The 26,370-nt window shown below is 31.9% G+C and overlaps 4 protein-coding genes across 5 annotated transcripts; 1 reads left to right on the top strand and 3 right to left on the bottom strand.

Annotated features, from left to right (window-relative positions):
- The first annotated feature begins 893 nt into the window (after positions 1–893).
- LOC114169473 (receptor-like protein kinase HERK 1) lies at positions 894–4,281 on the top strand. 2 transcript variants are annotated; one of them, XM_028054635.2, is made up of 3 exons: positions 894–954; positions 1,259–1,402; positions 1,527–4,281. In XM_028054635.2, the coding sequence occupies exon 3, from the start codon at positions 1,615–1,617 to the stop codon at positions 4,126–4,128; it is 2,514 nt and encodes an 837-aa protein (XP_027910436.2). In that variant the 5' UTR covers positions 894–954; positions 1,259–1,402; positions 1,527–1,614; the 3' UTR covers positions 4,129–4,281. The 2 variants fall into 2 exon arrangements, with proteins under 2 accessions (XP_027910436.2, XP_027910434.2); XM_028054633.2 differs by lacking the exon at positions 894–954 and having other exon boundaries at positions 974–1,402.
- Positions 4,282–4,828: 547 nt separating this feature from the next.
- On the bottom strand, positions 4,829–5,596 carry LOC114169474 (histone H4). Its single transcript, XM_028054636.2, has 2 exons — positions 5,463–5,596; positions 4,829–5,345 (listed from the first exon to the last, which is right to left on the bottom strand). The coding sequence occupies exon 2, from the start codon at positions 5,312–5,314 to the stop codon at positions 5,003–5,005; it is 312 nt and encodes a 103-aa protein (XP_027910437.1). The 5' UTR covers positions 5,315–5,345; positions 5,463–5,596; the 3' UTR covers positions 4,829–5,002.
- A 7,291-nt stretch (positions 5,597–12,887) lies between these two features.
- LOC114169475 (histone H4) lies at positions 12,888–13,567 on the bottom strand. The gene has a single exon (XM_028054637.2). It carries the CDS (start codon positions 13,488–13,490, stop codon positions 13,179–13,181), a length of 312 nt encoding a protein of 103 aa, XP_027910438.1. The 5' UTR covers positions 13,491–13,567; the 3' UTR covers positions 12,888–13,178.
- A 3,879-nt stretch (positions 13,568–17,446) lies between these two features.
- On the bottom strand, positions 17,447–20,079 carry LOC114169145 (uncharacterized). Its single transcript, XM_028054184.2, has 3 exons — positions 19,571–20,079; positions 18,561–18,734; positions 17,447–17,945 (listed from the first exon to the last, which is right to left on the bottom strand). The coding sequence occupies exons 1-3, from the start codon at positions 20,030–20,032 to the stop codon at positions 17,718–17,720; spliced, it is 864 nt and encodes a 287-aa protein (XP_027909985.1). The 5' UTR covers positions 20,033–20,079; the 3' UTR covers positions 17,447–17,717.
- Positions 20,080–26,370: the final 6,291 nt, after the last annotated feature.

The raw sequence follows: 26,370 nt of genomic DNA, 5'->3' as shown, positions 1-26,370 counted from the left end.
AAATGACATACAAATAAGTTACACGCATAGTTAATATATTTAAAAACAAAACAAATTCGGATAAAAAAATTGATAAGACAATATATTGTAATTTTAGAAAAATAATTTATTTTCTTATACCGAAACCCATTTTGTTTAAAGATTTAAGAAAATTATTTCTTAATGTTGATTACGGAGACTTCAATTTGACGATATTTTGACGAGACTTTTCATTTTCTTGCCTTCATTAAACATTTTTCCTTATCAATTTGTCGTGTCTGAGATTTGCAGTTTTCAATGTCCGGAGTTAAATACAATTCTTCTTTTTGTACGTTCCTTAAGTAAATACTTTTTTATTTTTGTACTAAACTTAATGACGTTACTTTAAAATTACACTAATACATTATGGTATTATTATAGGAAAATAAGTTTTTAACAGTTAAATTTTAACAATTTCTTTTACAATTGAAATTAATTATTTTAGTATATTCAATCAATTATATTATTTAACTAATTTCACGTTATTCAGAATCGAAGTCAATTGTAATTTAAATATTTATATCTCTTTATTCTTGAAATACAAAAACTATGAAGAAGATTTACTATTTTAAAGTGAATAATATCTTGAAAACAGTCACACAGAGTTGGGTCAGATTGAAATTTTTTTAAATAATTTTTTATTTTCTTACTTGTATATTTTAAAATTAATTAAAAAATATAATTTTAAAATGTAAAGAAAAATTATCAAAATTTAATCATTAAAATGTCATTATTTATTGCACTTATTTTTGTTAGTTTTCGTAGTTAATGATAAGTTGAGTGTGAGATTGGAATAGGTGAATAAATTAATTGAGAGAGAGTTAGTGTAAGATTACTGATATGGTATTATATAAAGGGACACTTTACTTTACCAACTTTTTTCGGTTCATTGATGGTCACTGCCAGCAAAAGCGAGCCCACAAGTATATGCTAATGGTAATGACATTCACAATGCCATAAACATTCATCTAATCTTCTCTGTTACTCTTCTTTCAAATATCATTACATCACACTGTCATTAACTCTTCTTTTTATTGTAATATTTTTTATTCCACCATAGACATGGGATTTGGCAACCTGAAGCTTGAGCAGATTTTGAATTCCAATATTTTTGTTCAAACCCTTTTGACCCTTTTTCAGTTTTCTCTCTCTCTCTGGATTTCTTTTTTGTTTAAATAAATAAAGGTGGTGATCAAAAGAATCTAGGACTATATATATTAATTACGAACGTTGTCATCAGTTTATACCAGAGCTAGATGCGTGTTGAACATGCTTTTGATCTTTTTCTTCCACCTCCTGCATTGAATGTCCTTCGGTACCACAAAAGGGTATTCAGATTCGTCTTCTGCTCTGTGGTTCTGGTGGAGCTGTGTTGTGTTTGAAGGTACGAACGATAATAGTAGGTCTTTGTTTTTTGCTGTTTTTTTTTTTTCTCGTTTTTAACCCCTGTTGTGATAGAGTGGCAGAAATTCATTCATTGCTTTGTTTTCTTTTCTTGCATGTGCCAGTGTTCTTCATTTGATAAAATCGGTAGGTTGAAAAGAGAGAATTTGAGGGGAAAGGGAAAGATAGTGTTAGTGTTGTGTTGGTGGAGACATGTGGGATTGCAGAGAAATTTGGTTATTTTTCTGTGGTTTAACAATCTTGCCCTTGCTATGTTTTTCTGCCAACTTTGTTCCTCTGGATAATTACCTTATAGACTGTGGAGCATCGACCGATACTTCCATAGATAACCGCAATTTCAGAGCGGATAGTTTCTACAAGAATTTCATTTCCACCCAACAAGATGTTCTTGCAAGCACCTCCTTGAAATCAATAACTTCCTCCACTGATTCGCCTCTTTATGCAACCGCAAGAATTTTCACTTCACCTTCAAAGTACACGTTTCCGATCAAAAAAAGGGGGAGACATTGGATCCGGCTTTATTTCTTTCCATTTGCATATGAGAAGTACGATTTGAGTGCAGCAAATTTCGCTGTTTCTACCCAGGACTACAATCTTCTGAGTGATTTTACTGTGCAGAAAAACCCGGTTATGAAGGAGTACTCTTTAGATGTTAACTCAGACACCCTTGTGATCACTTTTTCCCCTTCTGCAAATTCCATTGCTTTCGTGAATGCCATTGAAGTTGTTTCGGTTCCTGATGGCCTCATTGTTGATAATGGTTTCTCGCTATATCCAGCAGGGTCCTACTCTGGCTTGTTGACAAAAGCACTGGAAACAGTTTTCAGGGTTAACATGGGTGGTCCAAGTGTCTCCTCTGGGAATGACACGCTTCAACGAACTTGGGTTAGTGATGAAAAATTCCTCATACAACCTAACTTGGCCACTAATTTTTCAAACATAGGTGCTGTGAAATATGTTAATGGTGGACCAACAGCAAACACTGCTCCACCTTCTGTGTATGGTACTCTAACAGAGATGAACTCTGCTGGTGATCCCAGAAGTAATTTCAATGTGACTTGGCAGTTTGATGTGGAGCCTCAATTTCAGTACCTGGTTCGGTTTCACTTCTGTGACATACTCAGCAAAAGTCTCAATGAGCTTTACTTCAATGTTTTCATTAACTCCTTGTTGGCTGCTAAGGATCTTGATCTGAGTTCCGAAAATAGTAATGTTTTGGCTACTCCATTTGTTAAGGACTTGGTCACAGCCCCATCTGCCAGCGCCAAAATGCTTGTAAGCATTGGCCCTTCTGCTGTGAATAATAATTATCCTAATGCTATTTTGAATGGGCTGGAGATAATGAAAATGAACAATTCTGCTAGCAGTTTCAGCTCATCAACTGCGCCTCAGACCGGTTCTTCTGGTTCAGGTTCTAAAAAGGTTGGCTTGATAGTAGGTGTGAGTGTTGGGGCACTTTTTGCAGTGGTTATGGTTCTTGTTTTGTTTCTACTATGCAGGAAAAGAAGACGTTTGGAGAAAGAAAAACAAGGGAATTCAAAGACATGGATTCCCTTATCAGTCAATGATGGAACTTCCCACACCATGGGAAGTAAGTACTCTAATGCCACAACAGGAAGTGCTGCTTCAAACTTTGGGTATCGTTTCCCTTTTGTGACAGTTCTGGAGGCTACAAATAATTTTGATGAGAGTTGGGTTATTGGAATTGGTGGCTTTGGAAAAGTATACAAGGGAGAGTTAAATGACGGTACTAAAGTTGCAGTTAAGAGGGGGAATCCTCGGTCACAGCAGGGGCTAGCGGAATTCCGAACTGAAATTGAGATGCTGTCACAGTTCCGCCACCGCCATCTGGTATCACTGATCGGATATTGTGATGAAAAGAATGAAATGATATTGATATATGAATATATGGAAAAGGGAACTCTGAAAAGTCATTTGTATGGTTCAGGTCTCCCAAGCTTGAGTTGGAAGGAGAGACTTGAGATTTGCATTGGAGCAGCTAGAGGACTGCATTACCTTCACACAGGATATGCTAAAGCTGTTATTCACCGTGATGTGAAGTCTGCAAATATTCTGCTTGATGACAACCTCATGGCCAAGGTTGCAGATTTTGGACTATCAAAGACAGGGCCTGAAATTGATCAGACACATGTGAGCACTGCTGTGAAAGGGAGTTTTGGGTACCTTGATCCTGAGTATTTCAGGAGGCAACAACTTACAGAAAAATCAGACGTGTATTCATTTGGGGTGGTTCTGTTTGAGGTTCTTTGCGCTAGGCCTGTTATAGATCCAACACTTCCTAGAGAAATGGTGAACTTGGCAGAATGGACTATGAAGTGGCAGAAAAGAGGGCAACTGGAGCAGATAATAGACCCAACACTTGCTGGGAAAATCAGACCGGATTCTCTTAGGAAGTTTGGAGAAACTGCTGAAAAATGTTTGGCTGATTTTGGTGTTGACAGGCCTTCTATGGGTGATGTGTTGTGGAATTTGGAGTATGCTCTCCAACTCCAAGAGGCAGTTGTTCAAGGTGACCCTGAAGAAAACAGCACTAATATGATCGGTGAATTGTCACCACAGGTCAACAATTTCGACCACGAAGTTAGTGTTTCCGCTGCACAGTTTGAAGCTTCAAGTCTGGATGATCTTTCTGGTGTTTCTATGAGTAGGGTGTTCTCGCAGCTGGTGAAATCTGAAGGGAGGTGATTTACAATATTATGTCTTCTAAATTCTGCATAACATTACTCTTGCTTGCTTCATCATAACGCAACAGTAGGTTTCCCTGTTAAATATCTGATTAGTGATGTTTGAGTTGGATTATCTTGAAAAATATAAATGCATATTGAATATTTTCAGTAACCACCTTACCCCATACAAATACATCATAATCGCCAAGTTCTTACATCAAACTGCAGAGGGATAGGTTCCTTTTTTTAACAAGATAAATGGTACAACGTTATTCTTGTTCAATCTTCAGCATGCCACAACAAGTTATTCTTTGTAAAGTTTGGCTAACACCCATCCAAATTATAACCTTAAAGTTCTTAGTTACAATTTACAAATGTTGCTTTTCCAAACGCGCCATGCCAAAAATAAAGACGACTTTCATTATGAGAGCAAGCTATAACGTTGTACTTCGCAAATGTTGTTTCTTAATAACTGCTGAAAACGATGAAATAACTGCAAATCGAACATAGAATCCAAACCATTTCCAAAGGTGCAGGAAGATCCAAAGACAACGAATACTATAAAATTTTACCAATGGACATTAAATAATTTCAAGGACACATACTATTTTGAACAAATTTATATTCTCACAATTAACTTGACTATACCTTTAATCGATTCTTGAATAAAAATCGTGTTTCAGACTAATAAACACATTTTCCACCACAATCGCAATATATAGGGATGAACAGAATAACATTTTCATATTCAAGATATAAGGATTAAATTACAAAGTAGACATCAAGAGCAACACCACAATTCATATCATTGTAGGCACTATTCCTAAAACACAACTTCTTAACAGACTGAACTTGCCTAGTAGCTTCTCTAAACTGAATAAAGAAACCTAAACCTAACCCCCAAATCCATAGAGGGTTCTTCCCTGTCTCTTAAGAGCATAAACCACATCCATTGCCGTAACCGTCTTTCTTCTGGCGTGCTCGGTGTACGTAACCGCGTCACGAATCACGTTCTCAAGAAAGATCTTCAGAACACCGCGAGTCTCTTCGTAGATGAGACCGCTTATACGCTTCACACCACCCCTACGAGCCAAACGCCGAATGGCAGGCTTCGTTATTCCCTGGATGTTGTCACGCAACACCTTACGATGCCGTTTCGCTCCTCCCTTTCCCAAACCCTTGCCTCCCTTTCCACGTCCAGACATCTTCTTACTCGCAAAATTCGCAAACAACAATCTACACCAAACAAACCACAAGATTATAACAGCAATTTTATCATAACTGAATTCAAACACAAGATTATAACAGCAAATTCTTCAGAACTGAATTGGAACAGTGAAAATTGAAGATTACCAGAGGTAGCTGATGAGCCGTGCAATCTGAGGTGGAAGGGAAATTCTGTTCGTATTTATATGTCGTGTTGGGGTTGGGTGATGTGTGTCAATTTGTGTGAGGGTTGCAGCGAAGCGTTGGGATCGTTGATGGGTTGGTAGTGGACGGTTAAGATTTGAGATCATGGTGGGCGCGGATCGATGACGTGGGTGAAAGTAAGTGAATGCTCTCTTCGGCGCCATTGGAATTATCTGAAATTTGAACCAAAATTTGTAAGTGGGCACATATACATTGGACCGCTGTGTTTGATTCAGGAATTTCTTTTTACACGTTTTGTATTCTTCATGCACCCTCGTATTTTCTAAAATTTATTATATCTTCGCTGAAATTAATAAAAATAATAGTCTATCATTTTTATGTTGTTTTAATTATAGTTTTGAACTGTACAATTTGTAAATATTCGAAATTATTCTATCCATAATACAAATTTATATTTTGAATTATTTCATAATGCAAATTTAAAAAACAATTCGAAATACAAACTTCGTTTCAAAAAATTTATAATATATAATGTAAATTTACATTTTTATTACACAAACAGTACTTTGATATTAATTATTGGTTTATAAAAACATTAAAAACAATAAATCCTACATATAATTAAACAGTCCCAATATTTAAAAGAATTGAATGCCGAAATATACTACCTCGTTGAAATTGACTATTGGGAACAATAAATGATACTAGTGTTTGGTATTTCAACTATATAACACTATGAGTTCTGAGTTTTCTATTGATTTTTTCTTGTGATGAAAAAAAAAACAAATAACAATGAATGTCCTTTCACATGAGATCATAACCCTTTAAATAATATTTATCGGTTACTATCTTCTGAAAATCAATATTTCTCATTTGTCTTCTTCCTCGTATTAGAATAATATAGACATTTATATGGTTAATATTTTCATAACAGATATGTATTTTTAACCATAAATTTAATTAATGATATCACTTAAATAATTTGGCCGATAAAATGTCCTAACGCATTTATATGACGAAACGAAACCTTGAAATATTGGTGGGCCATATTTATTAATTAAAATTCGTGACATGCATATTCATTCTATGGGCTCAATAGGAATTTACATATGTGTTGGCCAATAGTGTTACTTTTGCACACTCGTAAATCGTATCTTTTAATCTATATATATATATATATATATATATATATATATATATATATATATATATATATATATATATATATATATATTAATATGAAAGCCATTTTTCTTCGTTAAGAAAATATTCGGATTAATAATTTGTAAGTAAAAAGTAACTTATAGATTATGCATTTTGAAAGTTAAATAACTTTTAGATGATATAATCTGAAAGTATTTTTTTGAGAAGTTATGTTCAAATATCTATCATAGACTCTCGTACATACATTTATTCGCAAAAAGAAATATATATATATATATATATATATATATATATATATATATATATATATATATAAAATATGCTCTACATGTATTTGAATATATTAAGTTACGTTGCAAGGTGTAAAATCTTAGAAAGTAATATTTTATAAGTGATAATGATTTAAAAATAATGACTGGATTATTTTAATAATAAAAGGTTTTAGTATAAATATGTTTGTTATAGATAAGTTTCATTATTTTAAAAAATACACTCTTCCTAAAAACTGCTTTTATAGAGTTATTTGTCTTCTCTGTAAAAGTTTTTATCCTTCGCTTGATTGAAGTTCTGTAATAGATATCCTCGGGACGAATTATTCATTTTGGATCGATCAGTTTTCTTGTTTACTTAAATTAAGTTTCAACCATTTATCTTAGTCTTTTTCTGTTTTTTTGTCGCACGTGAGGTTTTTTTTCGTTTGTATGTGTCTTTTTAATCTTCTATATGAGTCTTTGCTAATAAGTGATCATAAAGGTAGATCCTAATCGTTGTTTTGATGTTTCTATGTGTAGATAGAGCATCGTGTGAAGTTAGAAGTATATTGGTGTTTCTAAAGTTGTTTAAGTTGAATAACAGGTAAAGGAAGCTAGTTAATATTAGGGTGTGTGAGTTTATCAAATCTAATTGTTCTACTTGGTGATGATTAATTGTATTGGAGGTTTGAATTGAATTGTACGATGAATTTGTTGGTGTGCATCTTTTGATGCAATCTCGTTTTTTACATATATGGATATATTTTTATGCTTGAATGATCTTGTTTGATTTTGTGTTGATTGAGATATTTGGAATTTGGGAAATTGGACAAGTTGGTACCCTATGCTATGTGGTAGAATTGTTTTGAATCCTTGTATTGAGGAAGGGATACCAATTTGAACAACTAGTCAGGTCGAAGTTCACCAAACATTATAAAATGGAGTAGTTGTCATGTAGTGCAACGTTGAACGACACCAACATGACATTGAATGCCAGTTCTACTACAGGTGTAAGAGCATTTTGGCTCCAGGACGTTGAGCGTCAAACTTTGTCATTGAACATGAGTTTTTCTGAGTGATTTAGTGCTAAGCGGCGGTGACATGTTAAAATAATTTTTATATTAATAAAACTACTCACCTAATCAACTAAGTATTGATATTCCCAAAGATTTAAAATTCATATGCAATTACTATTAATATATGTATTGGTAGTAATCACATTATAAACTACATTATCAATATCATAACAACTAACTTCATTGATGATTCATGGACATGTGAGATAATCAGACTATATTATAGTTCGATTATTAATTTATTATGTTCAATACATTATTAACATTTCTATTTTTAGGTTTGTATCTGTGTTTAATAATTACTTAGTTAATTGTTGGAAATGTTTGATAGACTCGAATTCAAAATAAAAATATTTTAATATTGATTAATGATAATTGTACTTCGGATGATCTTATAGTTAACATATTTCAGATAAAATTTCACGTATGTCTTTTTTTATAGATAATAAGCTGTTTCACATGCATTGGATTTAATTATGAAGATTACTTATCCTTATATTCAATGTTATTAAAAATGTTAGAAAAAATGGTAATCAACACTTACAATAGCAAAACAAATTACAATAATATGTACGTAATTGAGTATTTCATTTAGTAGGAAATCAGTTTGATTGAAAAAAAAATATAATTCTACCATTTTTTTATATTTCAAGTAGTTATATAATTTATAGATGTGTTAGATCAATTGTTACAAGAAGACTTGTGAGGCCCCCTTTTTATTTCTGTCCTAAAAGTAAAAGGGTTGCCTTTGTGTTTGGGCCTAGGGCTGACCCAAGTGATAAAACCGAACCCTAAGTTGTCCTAACGCACTTACCCTCACTCTTCACAGATCAGTCATCACCCTCCTACTCTGAGAGAGAGAGCTCTGCTAGGGTTCAGCCGCTTTCCGCATCTAGTGGGCTCGAATCAGTTGGTCACTTCTCGTAAGTCCATTCCAACCCCTGCTCGTACTTCTTCCTGTGTTTCTTCACGTTTGTTTCAGCTAAGAATCTGTAGTGAGCTTATCTTGTGCTCTGCTCCATTGTTTGTTTCAGTTCCTAAGCACAACCTAGAGCTATGGTGCCCGTGGTTACTGTTGAGCCCTGTACTAGCATATTCCAGGTAAGGGAAGCTAGAACCCTCCTGTTTGTTTGGTGCGAGTTTGCTATTTTATGTGGTTGGTGATTTCTTTGTGTTTGCCTCTTGATATGGATGTATGATACGGTGGGATTGTTGCTTGTGGTATGTATTCGCATCTGTTGCAGGTGAAAATAGTGGCGGACACTGATAAACTCGCCAAGCGAGCTAGTCTCGCCTAGGCGAGATTAACAGAGGCTCGCCTAAGCCTTTTTCTCCACGAATGGTCGCCCAGGCGACCCACTGTGGTTTTTGAGCGAGCGAGCATCTTGCCCAGGCGAGAGGGGTCTCGCCTAAGCGAGATCCCGCGAGTGCTTCTGCTCCCTTCTCGAGCCCTCGCCTAGGCGAAGGGGGAGCTCGTCTGGGCGAGACCATCTCGCCTGAGCGAGACCCTCCAGCCTGAGCGAGGTGTTGGGCGAGACAGTGCAAGGTGGGATGTTTTTCTTGGTTTTGTATGGATAATACTTGCTTGGTTTTGGGTATTGTGCTAAAGGTTTGATATGAATGAGTACGATAGAGTAATACAAGTCCTGAATTATGTATAATGGGTTGACATGAGTTTCGCATGAGATTGAGATGAAATGTTTGGTATGAAAGAGGCATGATAACGATATGATTTGGAGGTCCTTGGTACATGGATAAACTATGATGTGTAGGAATGAGTTGGGTCTAGATCATGAAAGGCGTTGGCTTCAAAGGTTGGTACGAGTGATGTATATCTACGCGTGGTAATTATTATTTTGGCTATGTGAATGTGGTTGAGTTGTGTCAGTGCATAATTCCTTGGGGTCTCTAGGTGAGACTTTCAGGGACGCGCTTCAGTGGTCGGGACGTAATTCCTTGGCCCCTGTTAGTGGTGTTCATGGTGGTGCCCCATCGGTATAACTAGGTAAGGATTCAAGTTAAGGTTGCATCCTGACACTCTAAGGAGCCAGTTAGTCTTAGTTAGAGCGAACTGACTCCTGTGGTGAGAGTAGCAGGAGGGCTGAAATTCAGTAAGGGCTAACCTTGTGGTGAGGGAAATTCAATTCATTGTAACACTTGTAACACATAACTCGGGGTTGAGCAGCTCGGGGTGAGTAGAGGTATCCACCACAAGTGCAAGCATCCGCTGAATCCGACCAAGTTATACGTATCTGGATGAGTCGAGTCGAGTCGTAGTGTATTGAATGAAGAGTCATAACATGCTTGGTTGTTATATGGATATGGGATGATGAAAATATGTTTAACTGTCTGATGAATAAATTGTTGGCTCTAGCTTACCCGTTTTGTTGCATGGTTGTATTGTATGTGGCTGTTCTTTCTTGCGATGATCATCAATTTGATTGATGGGAGCAGATGGGCGAAGTTCTCGTGGTCAACAAGGGAATGGTGATTCCGCTGCTTAGCCCTCTGGGCTGGAGTTTTCTTCATGTTTTCCTTAGGGCTATGGCCCATGTATCTCTTTATGCATTTCTACTCTACACTCTTTGTTAGATCTGTTTTCAGTTTTCCTTTGGCATCGTGGTGTGCCTGGTTTTTTCTTTGTAGGGGTTGTGTTTAGAACCCTAAGACTATGTTACATTGTTATCTCTGTGTGACGTTTCCTTTAATTTTACGCATTAAATCAAATGGGGCGTTACATACTCGCTGTAAAAATTTGCTTAATAATAAGTAAATGAAATTTGTAAAAAATTATAAATGTTTTTTTTATTTTAGTTGACTTAAAAGCTAATTAAATCAACATTTTAAATTGTATATTTTATATTTAGATTAATTGTTATAGCAAGGTTAATACAATATAAGAATATATTAAAAATATTTAATAATTCATTATAATTTTAACATATGAATTGTTTTGGTACATTAATAAGTCTCACATCGTTTAAGAGTCAAGGTCAAACACATTCCTTCATCCTTCCACTCTCTAAGGTATCCCTCCTAAACGCAATGGTTGTTCTTAACAATGTTGATAGACAAATTTAGGTCAGATCAGAACATGAGTCTTATTTATATGTTATTTGTTTAAGAACTTAAGTTGCCAAAATAAAATATCGATGAAAATATCAATGTTAAAGTTTGATTTTATTAAGTTCTGTACTTTTATTTGGACCTACATATCAAAGATTATTTTTATTGTTGTATTTACTGTGAGCATGTAAATTAATTTCGTAAATTTCGTTGTTATTCTTTCGGTGTTTTTTTTTTAATGTTAGTAAGTACGAGTAGGTCGCAATAGCTTATAAAATATGCTACAAAATTTTTCGATGTCTAGATTAAAGTATTTGTACTATTAGTATGGTGTAAAGAATATTTCTGTCATCTAAATATAATATAAATGTCCTTCCGTTTTTTAAAATTGTTGATTTTTTTTTGTTTAAATTTAGTTTCTTTCTGTCTCATGCTTGTAAAATTGAAGACTTATTAAATTACTTTTACTATTTTTTGGAGTCCATGCTTAATCAACACATGATAAAAAAAATACAAATAAATTAATTATTCGATATATGTCTTTAATATGCTTTTGATATTAAATATATGTTTAATTTATAACTGCTACTACATATCAGTTTAATGGCTCTCTATGTGCTTTTGTTAGTGCTATAAATAATAATTGTTGTGGAATTGCTTTGGAAGGGGCAATCTCTTTCATGACCTATATCTTGAGTTTACCACTTGAATAATGATGAGATGATTAAGAAATGCTTTTTTCAATTTAAAGTTCCAACATTATAGAGCTTGCATTCATAGCTTCTAGCTCACTGTTATGGATTCAAATATCCATTTGCTAAGTATTTAATGGGGTGGGTTCCCATCACTCAAAGGGACCCAAACTCATTTTCACAACAATCTTTACCTTTCCTTTATGCAATTCACACATTTTTCATATATGTGTGGTTTTACTTCAAAAATAATGAAATAAAATTCAAGAAATTCTCAAAGCATCTAATATGATTTACTTATTAATGTCAAAAGTCTTTTCAAATCACGTTTATAGGTCACTGAATATGAGCAATGATTGTGTATTGATTTTCCTACGATTAATTTTGTAGCAGAATGTCAACATATAAAATATGCAAAGTTCAATGTATCACATTAAATTTATAGGAGTTTAATGTTGATACGTCCATGCAAGCAAGTAGCCCCCAAAATCCAATGCTAGTTGATTGAAGAAGAATATATTAGTTTTTCTGAAATGTTTTTGAGAATCTGCTTTGTGGTCAGTGCTAATAATCGAAGACATGATTGAACCTTGAAGTTGTGCCTGATAGGTTAATAATGACCTTGGAATTTTGGTACTTCATTACAGAAAAGTGAAAGGTAACCCAGTTAAATTACACCTATAGCTTCACTTAAGTGTGTTTGTGATTTGGAAGGTGGGATTTACACTTCCCTTAGTGTATAAAATTAAAAAATATTGAGATAATGTAAAAGTAGATTTTAAATATAACTCAATATCACAAAATTGACTTTTAAAAGTAAAATTTGCATCTATATTAAAAAAAAAAAAATCTGCCGTCAAATGATGTGTTAATGAAGGATTATAATAACAGTTTTTGTTTGGTTTTGGAGGCATTGATTGAAGTGGGAAGCAAGATAGCATAGTGTGAGTTAACAGTGGATGGACGGTTGACAAATGATTACAATGAGAAAAGTGGAAAATGATAGCAATGGAGTGACAAGCATTACGTCGTTTTCATCTAGCAAGTGCTTATTCATCATTTATTCATTCATGGAAACAATGAAACAAGAAAACCTTAACCTACCCAAATTAATAGGCTTTTTGTAATGAAATGGGGTTAGTGTAGGTCAACTCAATCTTCTCAACAAGACACTTAAGCACTGGTTAACCATTCACTGAACAACGTTGTGGAATGTTGAGTCAAAAAGGACCTTGGCTGACACAGAACGCTAAAATCACCAAATTCCCAAGTATACTTTGTAGTTATTCACAAACACACTTTCCTAGTGCTACATTTCTCACAAACAACCAAACCTATTCATGGATCACGATTCACAACTAAAATTTATAATAACGACAAACAAAATCGATAACCACTAAAACCAAACAAAAACAAGTCAGAAGAAACATAACAGCGAAAAGAAAAACCCTAACCCCCAAATCCGTAAAGCGTTCTTCCCTGTCTCTTGAGGGCATAGACAACGTCCATTGCCGTAACGGTCTTTCTTCTGGCGTGCTCGGTGTAAGTAACGGCGTCGCGAATCACGTTCTCCAGAAAGATCTTGAGAACGCCGCGAGTCTCTTCGTATATGAGACCACTGATACGCTTCACGCCACCTCTACGAGCCAAACGCCGAATTGCAGGCTTCGTAATTCCCTGTATGTTGTCGCGCAATACCTTACGGTGTCGTTTTGCTCCTCCCTTTCCCAAACCTTTACCTCCCTTTCCACGCCCAGACATCTTCTTCCTTGCAAAATCGCGATGACAGCAACACTCACGATCTGTACCAAATTCACCAGAGATTCTGAAATCGGAGGGAAATTCTGTTTCTATTTATATGTGGTGTGGATCTGTGAGAGGTTGCAGCGGAGTGTTTGTGACCGTTGATGGTTCGTTGGTGGACGGTTCCGATTTGGGATGATGGTTGACGCGGATTGATGAAGTGGACTATTTCTTTTGGCGCGCGACTAAATGGCGCCACTGAAATTTTGTTCAAAACTTGTAAATAGAATTAAATTTGAAACTTAATTTGGCTAAAATATCACTTCAAAACAAAAAATTTGAAATTCAATGAACTTATAAGTACAATTAACTGATGTTATAAAATATTAATTGATTTCATATTTTTTTTTAAATAAAGAGTGTTTTAGTGTAAATTAAGCAGGAATAAAAGATAAATGAAACTCAATTAAAAGATAAAAAAAAGTTTGTGAATCATCATATTTTTTAAGCCTCAAGATAATTGTGATTTATATTCAAATTATGAATTGTGTTTTACCAATTTTATTAAATAATTATAAAGAAATATGATGATATTACTAATTTTAAAAATTTGTGTCTATTAATTTTGTAAGATGAGTAAATGTAAAGAATCTCAAACTTAAATGTTGTTATCAGAAGAAACTTTGTAAATCTCGAATTTTTAATTAATCAATAATACTGTACAGAAAAGAGATAAACAATAAAGTATTATTTTAGAATAAGTAAAGCAAATAATGACTAACTAAAAAGATCTAGTAATTGTTTGATATTAGAATTCGTGTAATCAAAATAAAATATAGATATTTTATACTTTAAATATAAAAATTATAAATAAAAAGATTTAAGCATCGAAGAGAAAAATCTAAACCTGTCCAGATTAATAGGCTTTTTGGACTAATGAAAAGGGATTACTGTGAGTCAACTCAATCTTTCTCAACATGACACTTAGTTAACCACTGATACGACACGTTGTGGAATGTTGAGTCAGAAAGTACCTTGGGTGATACGAAACGATAAAATCATCATTCACAAGCACACTTTGCTGCTGCCACGGATCGCTGCGTGCAATGTCTACATGCTTCTATTATGTCTCACAATTCTCAAGTACGAAACAAAACTTTTCACCATTATAACTTAAGTTTTATCTTCTTTTTTTGTTATTATTACGAGGTTGTGTGGTTGTTAACACAACACTTTCAAGGTATTAAAATAACTATGTAAACAAAACTTTTTATTTCATATGTTAAATTTTCTTGATTATGGAAACAAGTTTTTAAGTAAAACTTTCAGATAGAATAATATCCATGTTCGGTTGTGTTGATCCCAACATTATAATTTATAAAGAGAGATTGTTAGATACTAAAACGAAACAAGATTCCTCACATTTTTGTGTTCTATCTCATGATGAGGATATGTATAAAAGGTGCTACTCATAGGTGCATTCTTTGACTTTTCCATGGCAAACCATATATATATATATATATATATATATATATATATATATATATATATATATATATATATATATATATATATATATATATATATATAGTGTTAAGTATGTTTTAATTCCGGAAGTTTGAACTAAAATTAAAATTCGTCAATGTCTGAAATTTCTATACATTTTGATCATAAACTTTAATAATTAATGAATATAGTCATTTTAGCTCAATTACGTTAACTTTTTTTGAAGTGTTGAACACATCTCTCAGCAGATATTAAATCGAGAATGTGTCAAACAGTGTAAACAACTCCAATATTAACATGAAAAACGTTCGACACGTCAAAAAAAATTAACGTAATTGGATTAAAAAGACATTATATTCACTAATGTCTAAAGTTTATGGACCAAAATATATCAAAGTTTCAGACAAAGACGAATTACAATTTTTGATCAAAGTTCAGGGACTAAAAACATACTTAATCCTATATCTATGTATAGATGTATATGTGTGTGTGTATATATATATATATACATATATATATATATATATATATATATATATATATATATATATATATATATATATATATATTATTTCGATGTTTGAAAAAATTGGATTTTGAAACTCATTGTGGTTCCATTTAAAATATGTCATTGGTATTATTTTATAGCTCATTTAGTTTATTTATTCATCATCCCTTCACCCAAATCACAGGCTTTGTTGTGTTGTGTTATGTCGTGTCGTTAGAAGCTCTATAAGCACCACATCGAAATAGTGAAAGACACCATTCTTGGTTTAACCGTCTTTCCAGTTACCTTTCAATGCCCATGATTTGTTGTCATGTTCAATATGCAACAACAAGGATGCACAAAGGCATGAAGATGCATGGAGGTGTGGAGATATATGCAAACACAAAGATGCACGGGGAAGTACAAAGATACACAAAGGCACAAAGGTGCACCACAAAGACACGCAATGGAGATGAGATGCAAAAGGGTTAGTCATCCTCGACGAAGACTGAGTGGTCGTTGTTGGGTTGAATGGTGTGCCATGCAATGTAGTTCAACGGTGATGATGGAGGTGAGCAGTGGTTATCACTCTAATCCTCAACTCTTCTGTTGGTAGTTTTTGCTACCACCTATCATGTAAATGTTTTGAATACTAAAACGCTTGGAAGATGAACAATAAAATTATAGAGGAGGAAACAAAAAGATAAATAGTAATGTTGGATAGAATAAGAGACTCTTATACTAAAATTACATTTACATTCTTATTAAAATAAAAAAATAAAGTGATAATAATTTCAAATGGTACATTATAAACGGAATTCCATAGGACGAGTTTTAAAACCCTTTATTCAAAATTATATATATATATATATATATATATATATATATATATATAAAACAATAGAAGACTAACCTTTAATATCTCAACTTTATAATAATTAGTAAGTTTTTTTATGTTATACGATATCATTTATAATTTTGGTGTAATTTTGTAAAATAAATCTAAAAGAAGTAACAATGAGTAACTTGTATGACATTCATGATCTTGTATTTAAGAAGCCATGTTTACGGAAAATGACTTCAAATCTATGACACAAATCATACAAGATGATTTTTTTTTCTTTAACAAAATTTGCCAAAGAGCATTTTAATTTGATTAATTTTTGAAAATATATTATAATTAATTGTACAACACAGTCCACTTTTTTAATGAAAATTTATATAACAAATACGACTTCGGTGGTTTTATGTTTGAATTAAAGTCGAATATATAAGCAAGTATGACTTTAATTTTTGCTTCTAGCTGTTGTCCTGCGTAACAAGTACCACTTCAACTAAAAAAGAGAATTGAAGTGATATTTATCATATATAACTTTAGTTAAAAGATAAAAAATAATCTTTCAAATCAAATTCATGTTATCGATTTATTCAATATAAAGTCTTGAATCATAAATATGATTCACTCATTATTATAATTTTCTAAAATCTGGCATTTGTAATAACCTATTTACGAAACTGCACCAAAACAGTGAAAAAAAACCACAATACACATTCTCCTCCATTCTCTCATAGCATCCAACCAAACAAAAAAATGTTCAATGTGTAGCATAGAGGTCACTCTTCATTCTTCGATGCCAATCTGGCAGTATATGCAAATGTAACAATAGCCAAAAGGTAAATTTCTTACCTTTTTTCTGAGCTTTTCACCCTGTTATAATCCAAGGGTGACATGTTTCTTTAAAGTGGAAAAAGGGCTTCTTGATTGAGCTTAAAGACAAATTCTCAGCACTCCATTTCTGTCCAAAATCCACACTGTAAAGAAGTGATGGCTACATCACACCATAGGGAAAGTGACGGTCACCACTTACCAACAGTTATTTTAATCTCTGATATCTTTTTGGGTATCCACTTTTTTTGTTTAATTTACTGCTTCTTTCTTCTTCTTTACCCCTCTCCACTCAAGCTTATAAAGGAAAATGACTTTAGTGTAAAAATATATAATTTATAGAATACATCACATAGAAACCCCAAGTACAATTTGTAGAAGTTTTTAACCCAACAACACAATGTTGCTGCTACTGAGGCCTAGTCTATAAAAACATAAAGGGCACTAAAACTTCACCCCAGATTGAAGTCTAATACTACACATGGTCACATCCATGATTCAAATAAGTACCATATATTTACATTACCCACTACAAAATCCAAAACAATCAAAGCATACAAATTAGTCATTTAAGCATGTAATTATTTTAATAGAATGTGCCAAAGGAGGAATTATTTCCATGAGGCTCTTGAGCAAGATTTGCAGGAACTATGGAATCAAAGAAATTGACCCAATTCTCTTCCTCTTCATCCTCTTCCTCTCCATTACCCATGTGACTCCACTGAAGTGGAGGGTTCATTGCAATTTCGTCATTCTTTGCAAATCGTCCTCTGATTCGTGGCCTGCTATCTGCCAATGTCTTCCTGCATGCATACTGATTCCCAGAAGAAAACAAATTAATATTTATGTTGTGGTTGCATCATGACCAAACACTAAACAGTGTTGTGGTGGACCAATATTGCTATATACAGTGTCTTATTTGTTTCTTTCCTCCTAGACGTTACAGTAATGGGGCTACTAGCTAGTTACCCTACAGAATGAGACAGATATGTGAGAAGATTTTTCTTACTTTACAAATCAGGTCCGGTTGCAACACACTAACACTAACATACACATGAAGTCACTATTATGTATAGTCTTTAATTAATATCCCCTGTGCAGCCTACAGGTCTCTATCGTGCAAAGATTGTGTTGAAAGAATCACTAATTCGATCAGGATTTGTCAAACCCTTCTATGATTTTAGCATGATATGATGCAACCTTCTATACGGCAACATGGTTTTTCAGCACCAACTTTCCTCTTCATCTGTCCATGATACTGCAGTTTGTTTCAAATTCGTCCAAATCTCACTTTCACTTTTTTTCTGATATGAAAAATAATATTCACATAGTTCGATGGTACATATTCACTATTTCAAGTATTGTAGTGAGATTGCAATATAAAAGTTTATCAGAAAACTGCATCTAAAAATAAAAATAAAAACTATACCTTAATTTTCTTGCCGAAGTTCCTCTGATTTCTCTTGCTCCTATATCTCTCAATCCTCACTTTCTTCTCCTCTGGGCTATAAGGACTGGTTCTGCTCATTTCTTCTATGATCAAGCTACTTTCACTCGACAATGGACTATCTGAATGATGATAATATTGCATTCCATGAAATCTCTGTATATACAAAAGATTACCCAAGAATCAATTTGCATTACAACAAAATCATTTACACATGTATTAAGAGTTCACTTCCACTTTTCTCCAATTCCATAATCTCCAACAAAAGCAAAGTTTAATTTTAACTTTATGCTTTAAACCAACCGCTATATATCTTCTATGTGCATCACTACAATTAGCGTATATTAAAAAAAAAAAAAAAACCAAACAGGGAACACATTAAAGGTTGTGACAGTACACAAAAAAACTCCATGGGCTGCCAAGTAGGTATGCATATACAGTGAACCAAACAGGAAAAATAACTTCAAGTTCTCTGTCATGGTGTTGATCATTGTTGTTTAAGTGGTGTACTAAATAAAGATATGAGCACTTTAATATTATATATATATATATATATATATATATATATATATATATTAATTTCAAAAGCTCATAGATCCAGGACAATTACAGTGCTCCAAACGAAATTGGTCTCTTTCTCAAGAGATTACGTACGACCTGGACAAGATAAATAAATAATTTATTCATGTTGAAAAATTAAAATTAAAATTAAATTTTTAAAATACTAAAATTGAAATAAATAAAAATGAGTTAAAAGTCATATAATTGATATGCATAATAATTGAGACATGTTTAGAATTACAGGTGTATTTTTTGTGTTGTTTCTGAATTAGAAATGAAGTCTTGTCTCCACAATTCACATATTACTTTTTTGTGAAATGCTAATGTAGGATTGGAAAGTGCAATTTAATGCATAATTAAAAGTGTAAGTAAGTATTAGTGTAGTTAATAAGACGTGTGTTTATAATTAGTGAGCCAAAAAAGGAAGGGACCTGAAGGTCACCGGTACTGCAAGCTCTCCGTACGGGACCGTTTTGGGAATCAAGCAACTGAGCGAAGAGAGGAGAAAAGGGGTGGTGGGGCCCACCACTGTTCTTCTGCAGCGAGTGGCTGCTCACGCTCCTCTGCACCCGCCGAGTCTCGTAACTCGCCAGCGAACTCGGCGACCCCATGTAGCTGGTGCACCCGCTGCTGCAGCTGTTGTACGTGTTATTCGAACTCGCCTCTGAATCAAACTCGCCCAGGGCCACTTGGTGGTGGTGCGGCTGAGGAGCGGCGGCGTACTGCATTGGCGCAGCCGTGGATGCGTCCTGCGGAGAGAGAAAATGGGCGAGGGATTCGGCGGAGGGTGAGAGGGAGGCGTTGCGGTGTGAGTACATGTTATGAGAGAATTCTACTATGATTTGTAGAAGAGAAGAGAAGAAGGTGAAGAGTGAGTTAGTGAGTGAGTGCATTAGAAATGTGGAGTGGTGGGTATTTAATATTTTTCGGTGTGGGAGCTGCGAAACAGAACAAAAAACAGAAAAGCCCATAGGTTTTCGAACTTCATTTTTTTCTTTGGAAAATGTTAGTGTGAGGCTGAGACTAGACGTGACGATGATGTCACCATTTCCGTCAAGAGTTGACTTCCTTTCCTATCCCCAGTTTTTCAATTATTTTTAAGGTATAATTATCAATTTGATATTCTAACTTTTTTTTATAAGGTAAATTTGTTACCTAAATTTTTGGTTTATTCAATTTAGTACAGTAATTTTTTAAAGAGATTTAATTTGGTCATCAATTTGGTCATTTTCGTTAAGTTGGAGTTAACACTGTGTCCGTACAGGACACGTGTCAAGTCACAGAATTTTTATTTTTTTTTAAATATTTTTTTTTTAAATTTTAAACTGCCACATGTCAGTTTATCATCGTGCCACGTGGCAGCTTATAATGATGACATGTGACAGTGGTAATAGTTGTTTTCAATTTAGTACCCTAATTTAAATTTTGGTTCAATAGTACCCCAATTTTCTAAAATTATCAAATTTCGTCCTTTCTCAGTTGAGACCAAATTAGTAAATAAGCTTAATTACAACCTATATATACATGTTACAATCATTGTTTCTAATATATACATCAAATCATTTCACCTAAATACTTAAATTATTTTATTTTTTACATTTTAACCTTTGTAATTTTTTACACATGTAAAAAATAAAATAATTTGAATATTTAGGTATAGTGATTTGATGTATAAATTCAAAACAATCATTTTAACATGTATATATAAGTTATAATTAAATTTAGTTACTAATTTGGTCTCAAATTGGAAAAGACGAAATTGGATCATTTTAAATAATTGGGTATTAAATTGAACCAAAAATTTAAATTGGGGTACTAAATTGAAAACAACTATTACCATTGCCACGTGTCATCATTGTAAGTTGCCACGTGGCACGATAATAAACTGACACGTGGTAGTTTTTTTTTTGAAAAAAAAATAATTTAAAAAATAAAAATAAAAAATATTTAAAATTTCATGGCTTGACACGTGTCCTGTACGGATAAGGTGTTAACTCCAATTTAACGGAGAGGACCAAATTGAATCTCTTTAGAAAATTTGGGTACTAAATTGAACAAACCAAAAATTTGGGTACCAAATTGAACTTAACGAAAAAGTTGGATACCAAATGAGTAATTATACCTATTTTTAAATAAAGGTTAAATATACTCTCTGCTTTTTTACATAAACTTACAATTATTTTTAATTGTTACATAAACTTAGACGCAAAAATTGGTATTAGTAATTTTCTTAAACTTTATACATTATAATCCTCATAATCCTCCTCAAACTTTATATGTGATGATATAATCATTTTAGATAAAACTCTATTTGGATTTGTTAAACTCTATTTATGACGACATTTTAGATAGAATGTGTCAAAATAATGTAAACAACTCAAATTTTATTTTAGATTGAATTTGACATGATAATAAAATTTAACATTATTGAATTCAAATGATTATATTTATTCATTTTTAAATTTTGAAAATTAAAATGTATCCAAATTTAGGTTATGGACGAAATCCAATTTTAAATTTAAATTTAGAGTAAAAACATATTTAACTCTTAAACAATTGTCCAATTTAATTAATTAAGGGTTTGTAATACAATTGTTTATGAATTAAGAGAGTTTGTTTGTGTATTTATTTAGCTTCAATCTTCAAATCCTCTGAAACTCCTTTTCTAGGATGGAAAAATCCTCTGAAACTCCTTTTCTAGGATGGAAAATGTAGGAGTGGCAAAATGGTCATACGGTTTAGCCTATCCATACTTGTTAAAAGGGTTGACTTGGGTTAAAAATGTTAACTTATTAGTCTGTTCTAGTATGTTCTGTCCAACCCGTCAATCTAATGGGCCAAAATATATGTCAGTTTGTTTCAAACGGTTTGTCCATTTTTTAAAAATAAAATAAAATAAAAATAATTAAATAATAATAATTTTTTATATTATATTTTTTTAATGTGTAAATATATAATAGTATTGTAATTAAATCATTAACACCTACAAATTAAGTTTTAATTATTAGTATGATTGAGTAGTTTAACATGTAAATGTAATAATTATTTTAATCTATATAATTAAAAATATTAACTAATAAATTGAAAGTTTAAAGATATTTTATTTGATTAAATATGATTTTAATATTAATTTATATGTATATAAACAAATTTTAAAATTTTTAAAAAAAATTAAAAAAGTTTAAAATAAATTAAAAAAAAAACTAACAAGTCAGTCCCGCCTAGCTCGTTAGCCCGTCTTGTACGGGACAAGTTATGGCTATTGGTCCTGTTTTTGTTTGACAGACCGGCTTGACCTGATCCATTTTTGATGGACCACTCACGAGCAGGCTCACAATGAGTCGAACTAACTCATTTTGTCACCCATAGAAAAATGTATGTATTTATTTTGGTAAATAATTTATTCAATGCAATAAATATTAACGTTTTAATATAAAAAAAATTAATTTCCTTATTTAATTCATAAAATTTAATTTTGCTATTTTTTCGTCTTGTTAGTAATTAAGATAATTAAAAATGTGTTTAATATTTAATAATTATAAAAAAATAATTAATATTAATATATAATTTTTTTTAATTACTTCTTATTTTTTATTTGTAAATTTAAAATCTTGAGTGATTTTTTTTTTTTAAATAATTAAATTACAAACTAATATTAACTTTCTTTTAATAGACATGTATGATAATTATTAAAATTGAACACGTATCTAATTTTTTTTATGGGTTAAATATGTTTTTGATCGTTTAACTTTTAGTGAAAATTGTAATTAGTCCCTTTTTGAAATTTTAAATAAATTTAATGTCTTATCTTTATAAATGCGTACATTTAGTCCTTTAAACCATTTTTTTTAGTTTTTTTGACGTTTTAAACTCATTTCTCAACTAACATTGGAGCCAACATTATGTCAAACTGTATAAAAAAAACTAAAATACTATAATGAGATATTAAATGTGTTTAAAACATCAAATAATAAAATTTGGTTAAAATGACTAAATTCACGCATTTACAAAGTTGAAAGACTAGATTGGTTCAAGATTTTCGAGAGAAACTAGTTTCAATTTTCACTAAAAGTTGAAGAACTAAAAATATATTAATTTTTTTAATCATAAATTCAAACAAATCTAATAGAATTAAAAAATATGTAATATGACTATAATTTTTTGTTTTATTATACTAAAAACAAAATATATTAATATTTATTGTACTTTGTAATCAAGACTATAGTGTTTTTTTTTCTATAATCCATAGTGTGCATGAAATCCTTTAAATTCAAAGGATAAGACAAGTATGTGTGCTAGCTAATTTGGTCTCACTATACTTTAATATCTATATAATCTTTGGCAATGCTTATGATATTTTCATCCACCACCTTTTCATAAAAAGGACATGGTAGATATGCATAATAAGTGCCAAAACTAACCTAGCTACATCAACTTTTTCTTATAGGGACAATTGAAACCATTTTTGTTAAAACAAGAATCAAGTTCAAAACCAACATCACATAGACCAATCAAGTTGAAAATTAACATCTTGAGCAATGTAAACATATTTGGTTAATTGTACGTTAATTTTAATTATTCAACTTCATATTTTGTAGAATAATTTTATACTATCTTATTTAAAATTTAAAAAAACGAAAATATTAATTTCATTTGGTCAAATAAAAAATCTTTATGGGATGGATTATAAACGGGAATTCTTCATATTCTTTTGGCAGTATTAGATTTCCGAATATTGTATGAAGATTTTATTGTTTAGAAATTTTGTTCACAAAGTTATTAATCATAAAATGAAGGAAGAAAACTGAAATGATATGATATCTATTGATAGGTGACATGGTTATGTCCTCTTTGAACGTTGTTCTTGAAATATGAACATCATATTTTGCATTACCTTATTATTCGGTTGAACCTTTTGATAATAGAAACAAAGCAATAAGTTTGTGGGTGACACAAGTCAAATAAGGTCATCATTACCCAACACCAAAAATTTACTCTTATAACTAAATTTCACTATTCAACTATTACCTTCATTCTTGTTTATAACAAAAATGTGATTTACGTAAATTAAAAGGTTATGCAATTGTATTGAACCTTATTAATATTATGTTTCTTTGTCTTTTTATATGTGTTTCAGGTATAGGGACCGAACACTATCTCCAATATTCAAATTGTCCTTTAAATCCTTAAGTCTTTTTGTCCAACACGACATTGTTCGCTATCTCGTTCTTTCTCCCGTTCGGTTGTCTAGACGATCGGGTGTCTGTCTAAAAGACTCCGATGCTTAAGTCAGTTCAATTCCGATCGGGATAATGCAACTAATGTTGTAACAAATGCGAGTAAAAAGTCATCACCAACTCACCTTGGGCTCCTATTTATAGTTTTTTGTATGGTCTGTGATTAGTGTTTTCTTAATCATGATCCAATTGCTTTTTAAACTTGATTACAGACTTGTATTATTTTAATTTACTTTTAACTTACTGATTCAGTTTTGGTGCGGTCGTCCGACCGGAGAACCGTGCGTCCTGACAGTTGTCTCCACTGGAATGAACGTGGAGGCTGTTTGGTCGTGAGCTCCCTTAAAGCACTCCGAAAAGATTGCTACATGAACAATTCAAGGAATGGTTCGTCTGTAGCGGACGGCCTGCGACCGCTTGTTCTTGGACCGTCTGACCAATGGTCTGGCTAGAAATGACGATAGGCCATCGGTCAGGCTAGAAATGACGATAGGCCATACAGTATAATATGTTTTTGATGTTATTTTTCATTACCCTTTTTAACTATAATCAAACAGTAGTAGAATATCTTATTTCACTCAATTATTTCTATACATGTATTATTTTAATAGAGTACACAAAAGTATAATTGGTGATTGATTATATTATTTAACTAATTAATGAACATGCTTTGTAATCAGTTTCCATATCATTAACACAAAATGTATGGTCCCACCCTCGTCTACAAAATTAAGTTTTAGGTTTTAAGTGCAAGAATCATTACGTTTTGAACTCCATTTGTTAAAATTTAATTGCACTTTTATATTTATTTGAAATTTTACATCTTGTTTATAGATATATGTATGAAAACAGAGAAAATTTTCAACATTTTCTGTACTATAAGAAGCATAAAAAATAATAACAACGATTTCTGTAATAAATTAAAAATACAATTTGATGTTCCTAATTAAGTTACCAATGGCAAATTTTAATACGCTTTTTTTTCTTAAACTAATATTATCTGGAATAAAATCTTAATTAAATATACTAAGTGATACAAAGCCACCATTGTAGAGTAACATTTCCATTCCATATAAGGTTATTACATTAATACGAGTATCTTTGGACAATTATTTTCTTGAAATCCTTTTGAAATGAAATTTTCCATATACGTATAAATTGAGTTTCATAAGTTATTACATATAAATTTTCAAAATTTTTATTTTTTTGTAAATTAATTTTAGTTTATAAAAAAGAAGAAGTTCCTTTGAGTTTATTTTTGGTTATTTTTTCTTATATTACATATTATACGGTGAAACAACATAAGTCCTCTTAAAGTAATTTGTAAAAGCTTAAACAAAATTGTTGCGATAATAAGGGTGAATAATTTTACTCGTTCAATCTTCTAAATTTATAATTAAATATATGATATTTTCACTTTCGCGGCTCTTAAATTTATATAATACTAGTCTTCATTAAATATCACACTTATAAAGATATAGAAATTCACATAACTTTAAATGAAGAAGTGCATAAAGGTCTTTTGATTTTTTTTATTTTCTTTTCTTTTGTTCTTCTCATTCGTGTATGCAATGAATGAAGAGTGGGTGGGGACCTCAAAGTAGCATCTTCAAGGTAGGTCCTATAGAATCGTCTATGTCAACTCAAAATTTAGCACGCGTATCATTTAAATAAAAAAGCAAAAAGAAAAAGAAAAAAAGTGACAAAATTATTTGCCACCAAGACTTAGAAATTAAATGGAAATATAAAGATCTTAACTATTGCTAATGAAATTTCCTAATGACTTAGCCAATTTCTAAAATCTAAGACCGTAAAAAAAAATAAATTATGGCCTTGTATGAATCTTAATTCATTAGAATTAAAAAATTCAAGAGTCAATCGACTCTCATATTAAATAAGAATGAAAAGTTTAAAAAAATGTTAACTTAAGGTTTTAGGTTAAAATTGATATTAAAATATTAGATTTATGTCTTATTATTGTTGTTTTTTCTGAA

The sequence above is a fragment of the Vigna unguiculata genome, chromosome 11 (assembly GCF_037176805.1).
Source record: "Vigna unguiculata cultivar grain cowpea cultivar isolate G323 ecotype 2 chromosome 11, ASM3717680v1, whole genome shotgun sequence".
NCBI classification, from domain to species: Eukaryota; Viridiplantae; Streptophyta; class Magnoliopsida; order Fabales; family Fabaceae; genus Vigna; species Vigna unguiculata.
This window is presented reverse-complemented; position numbering and strand designations above follow the sequence as displayed.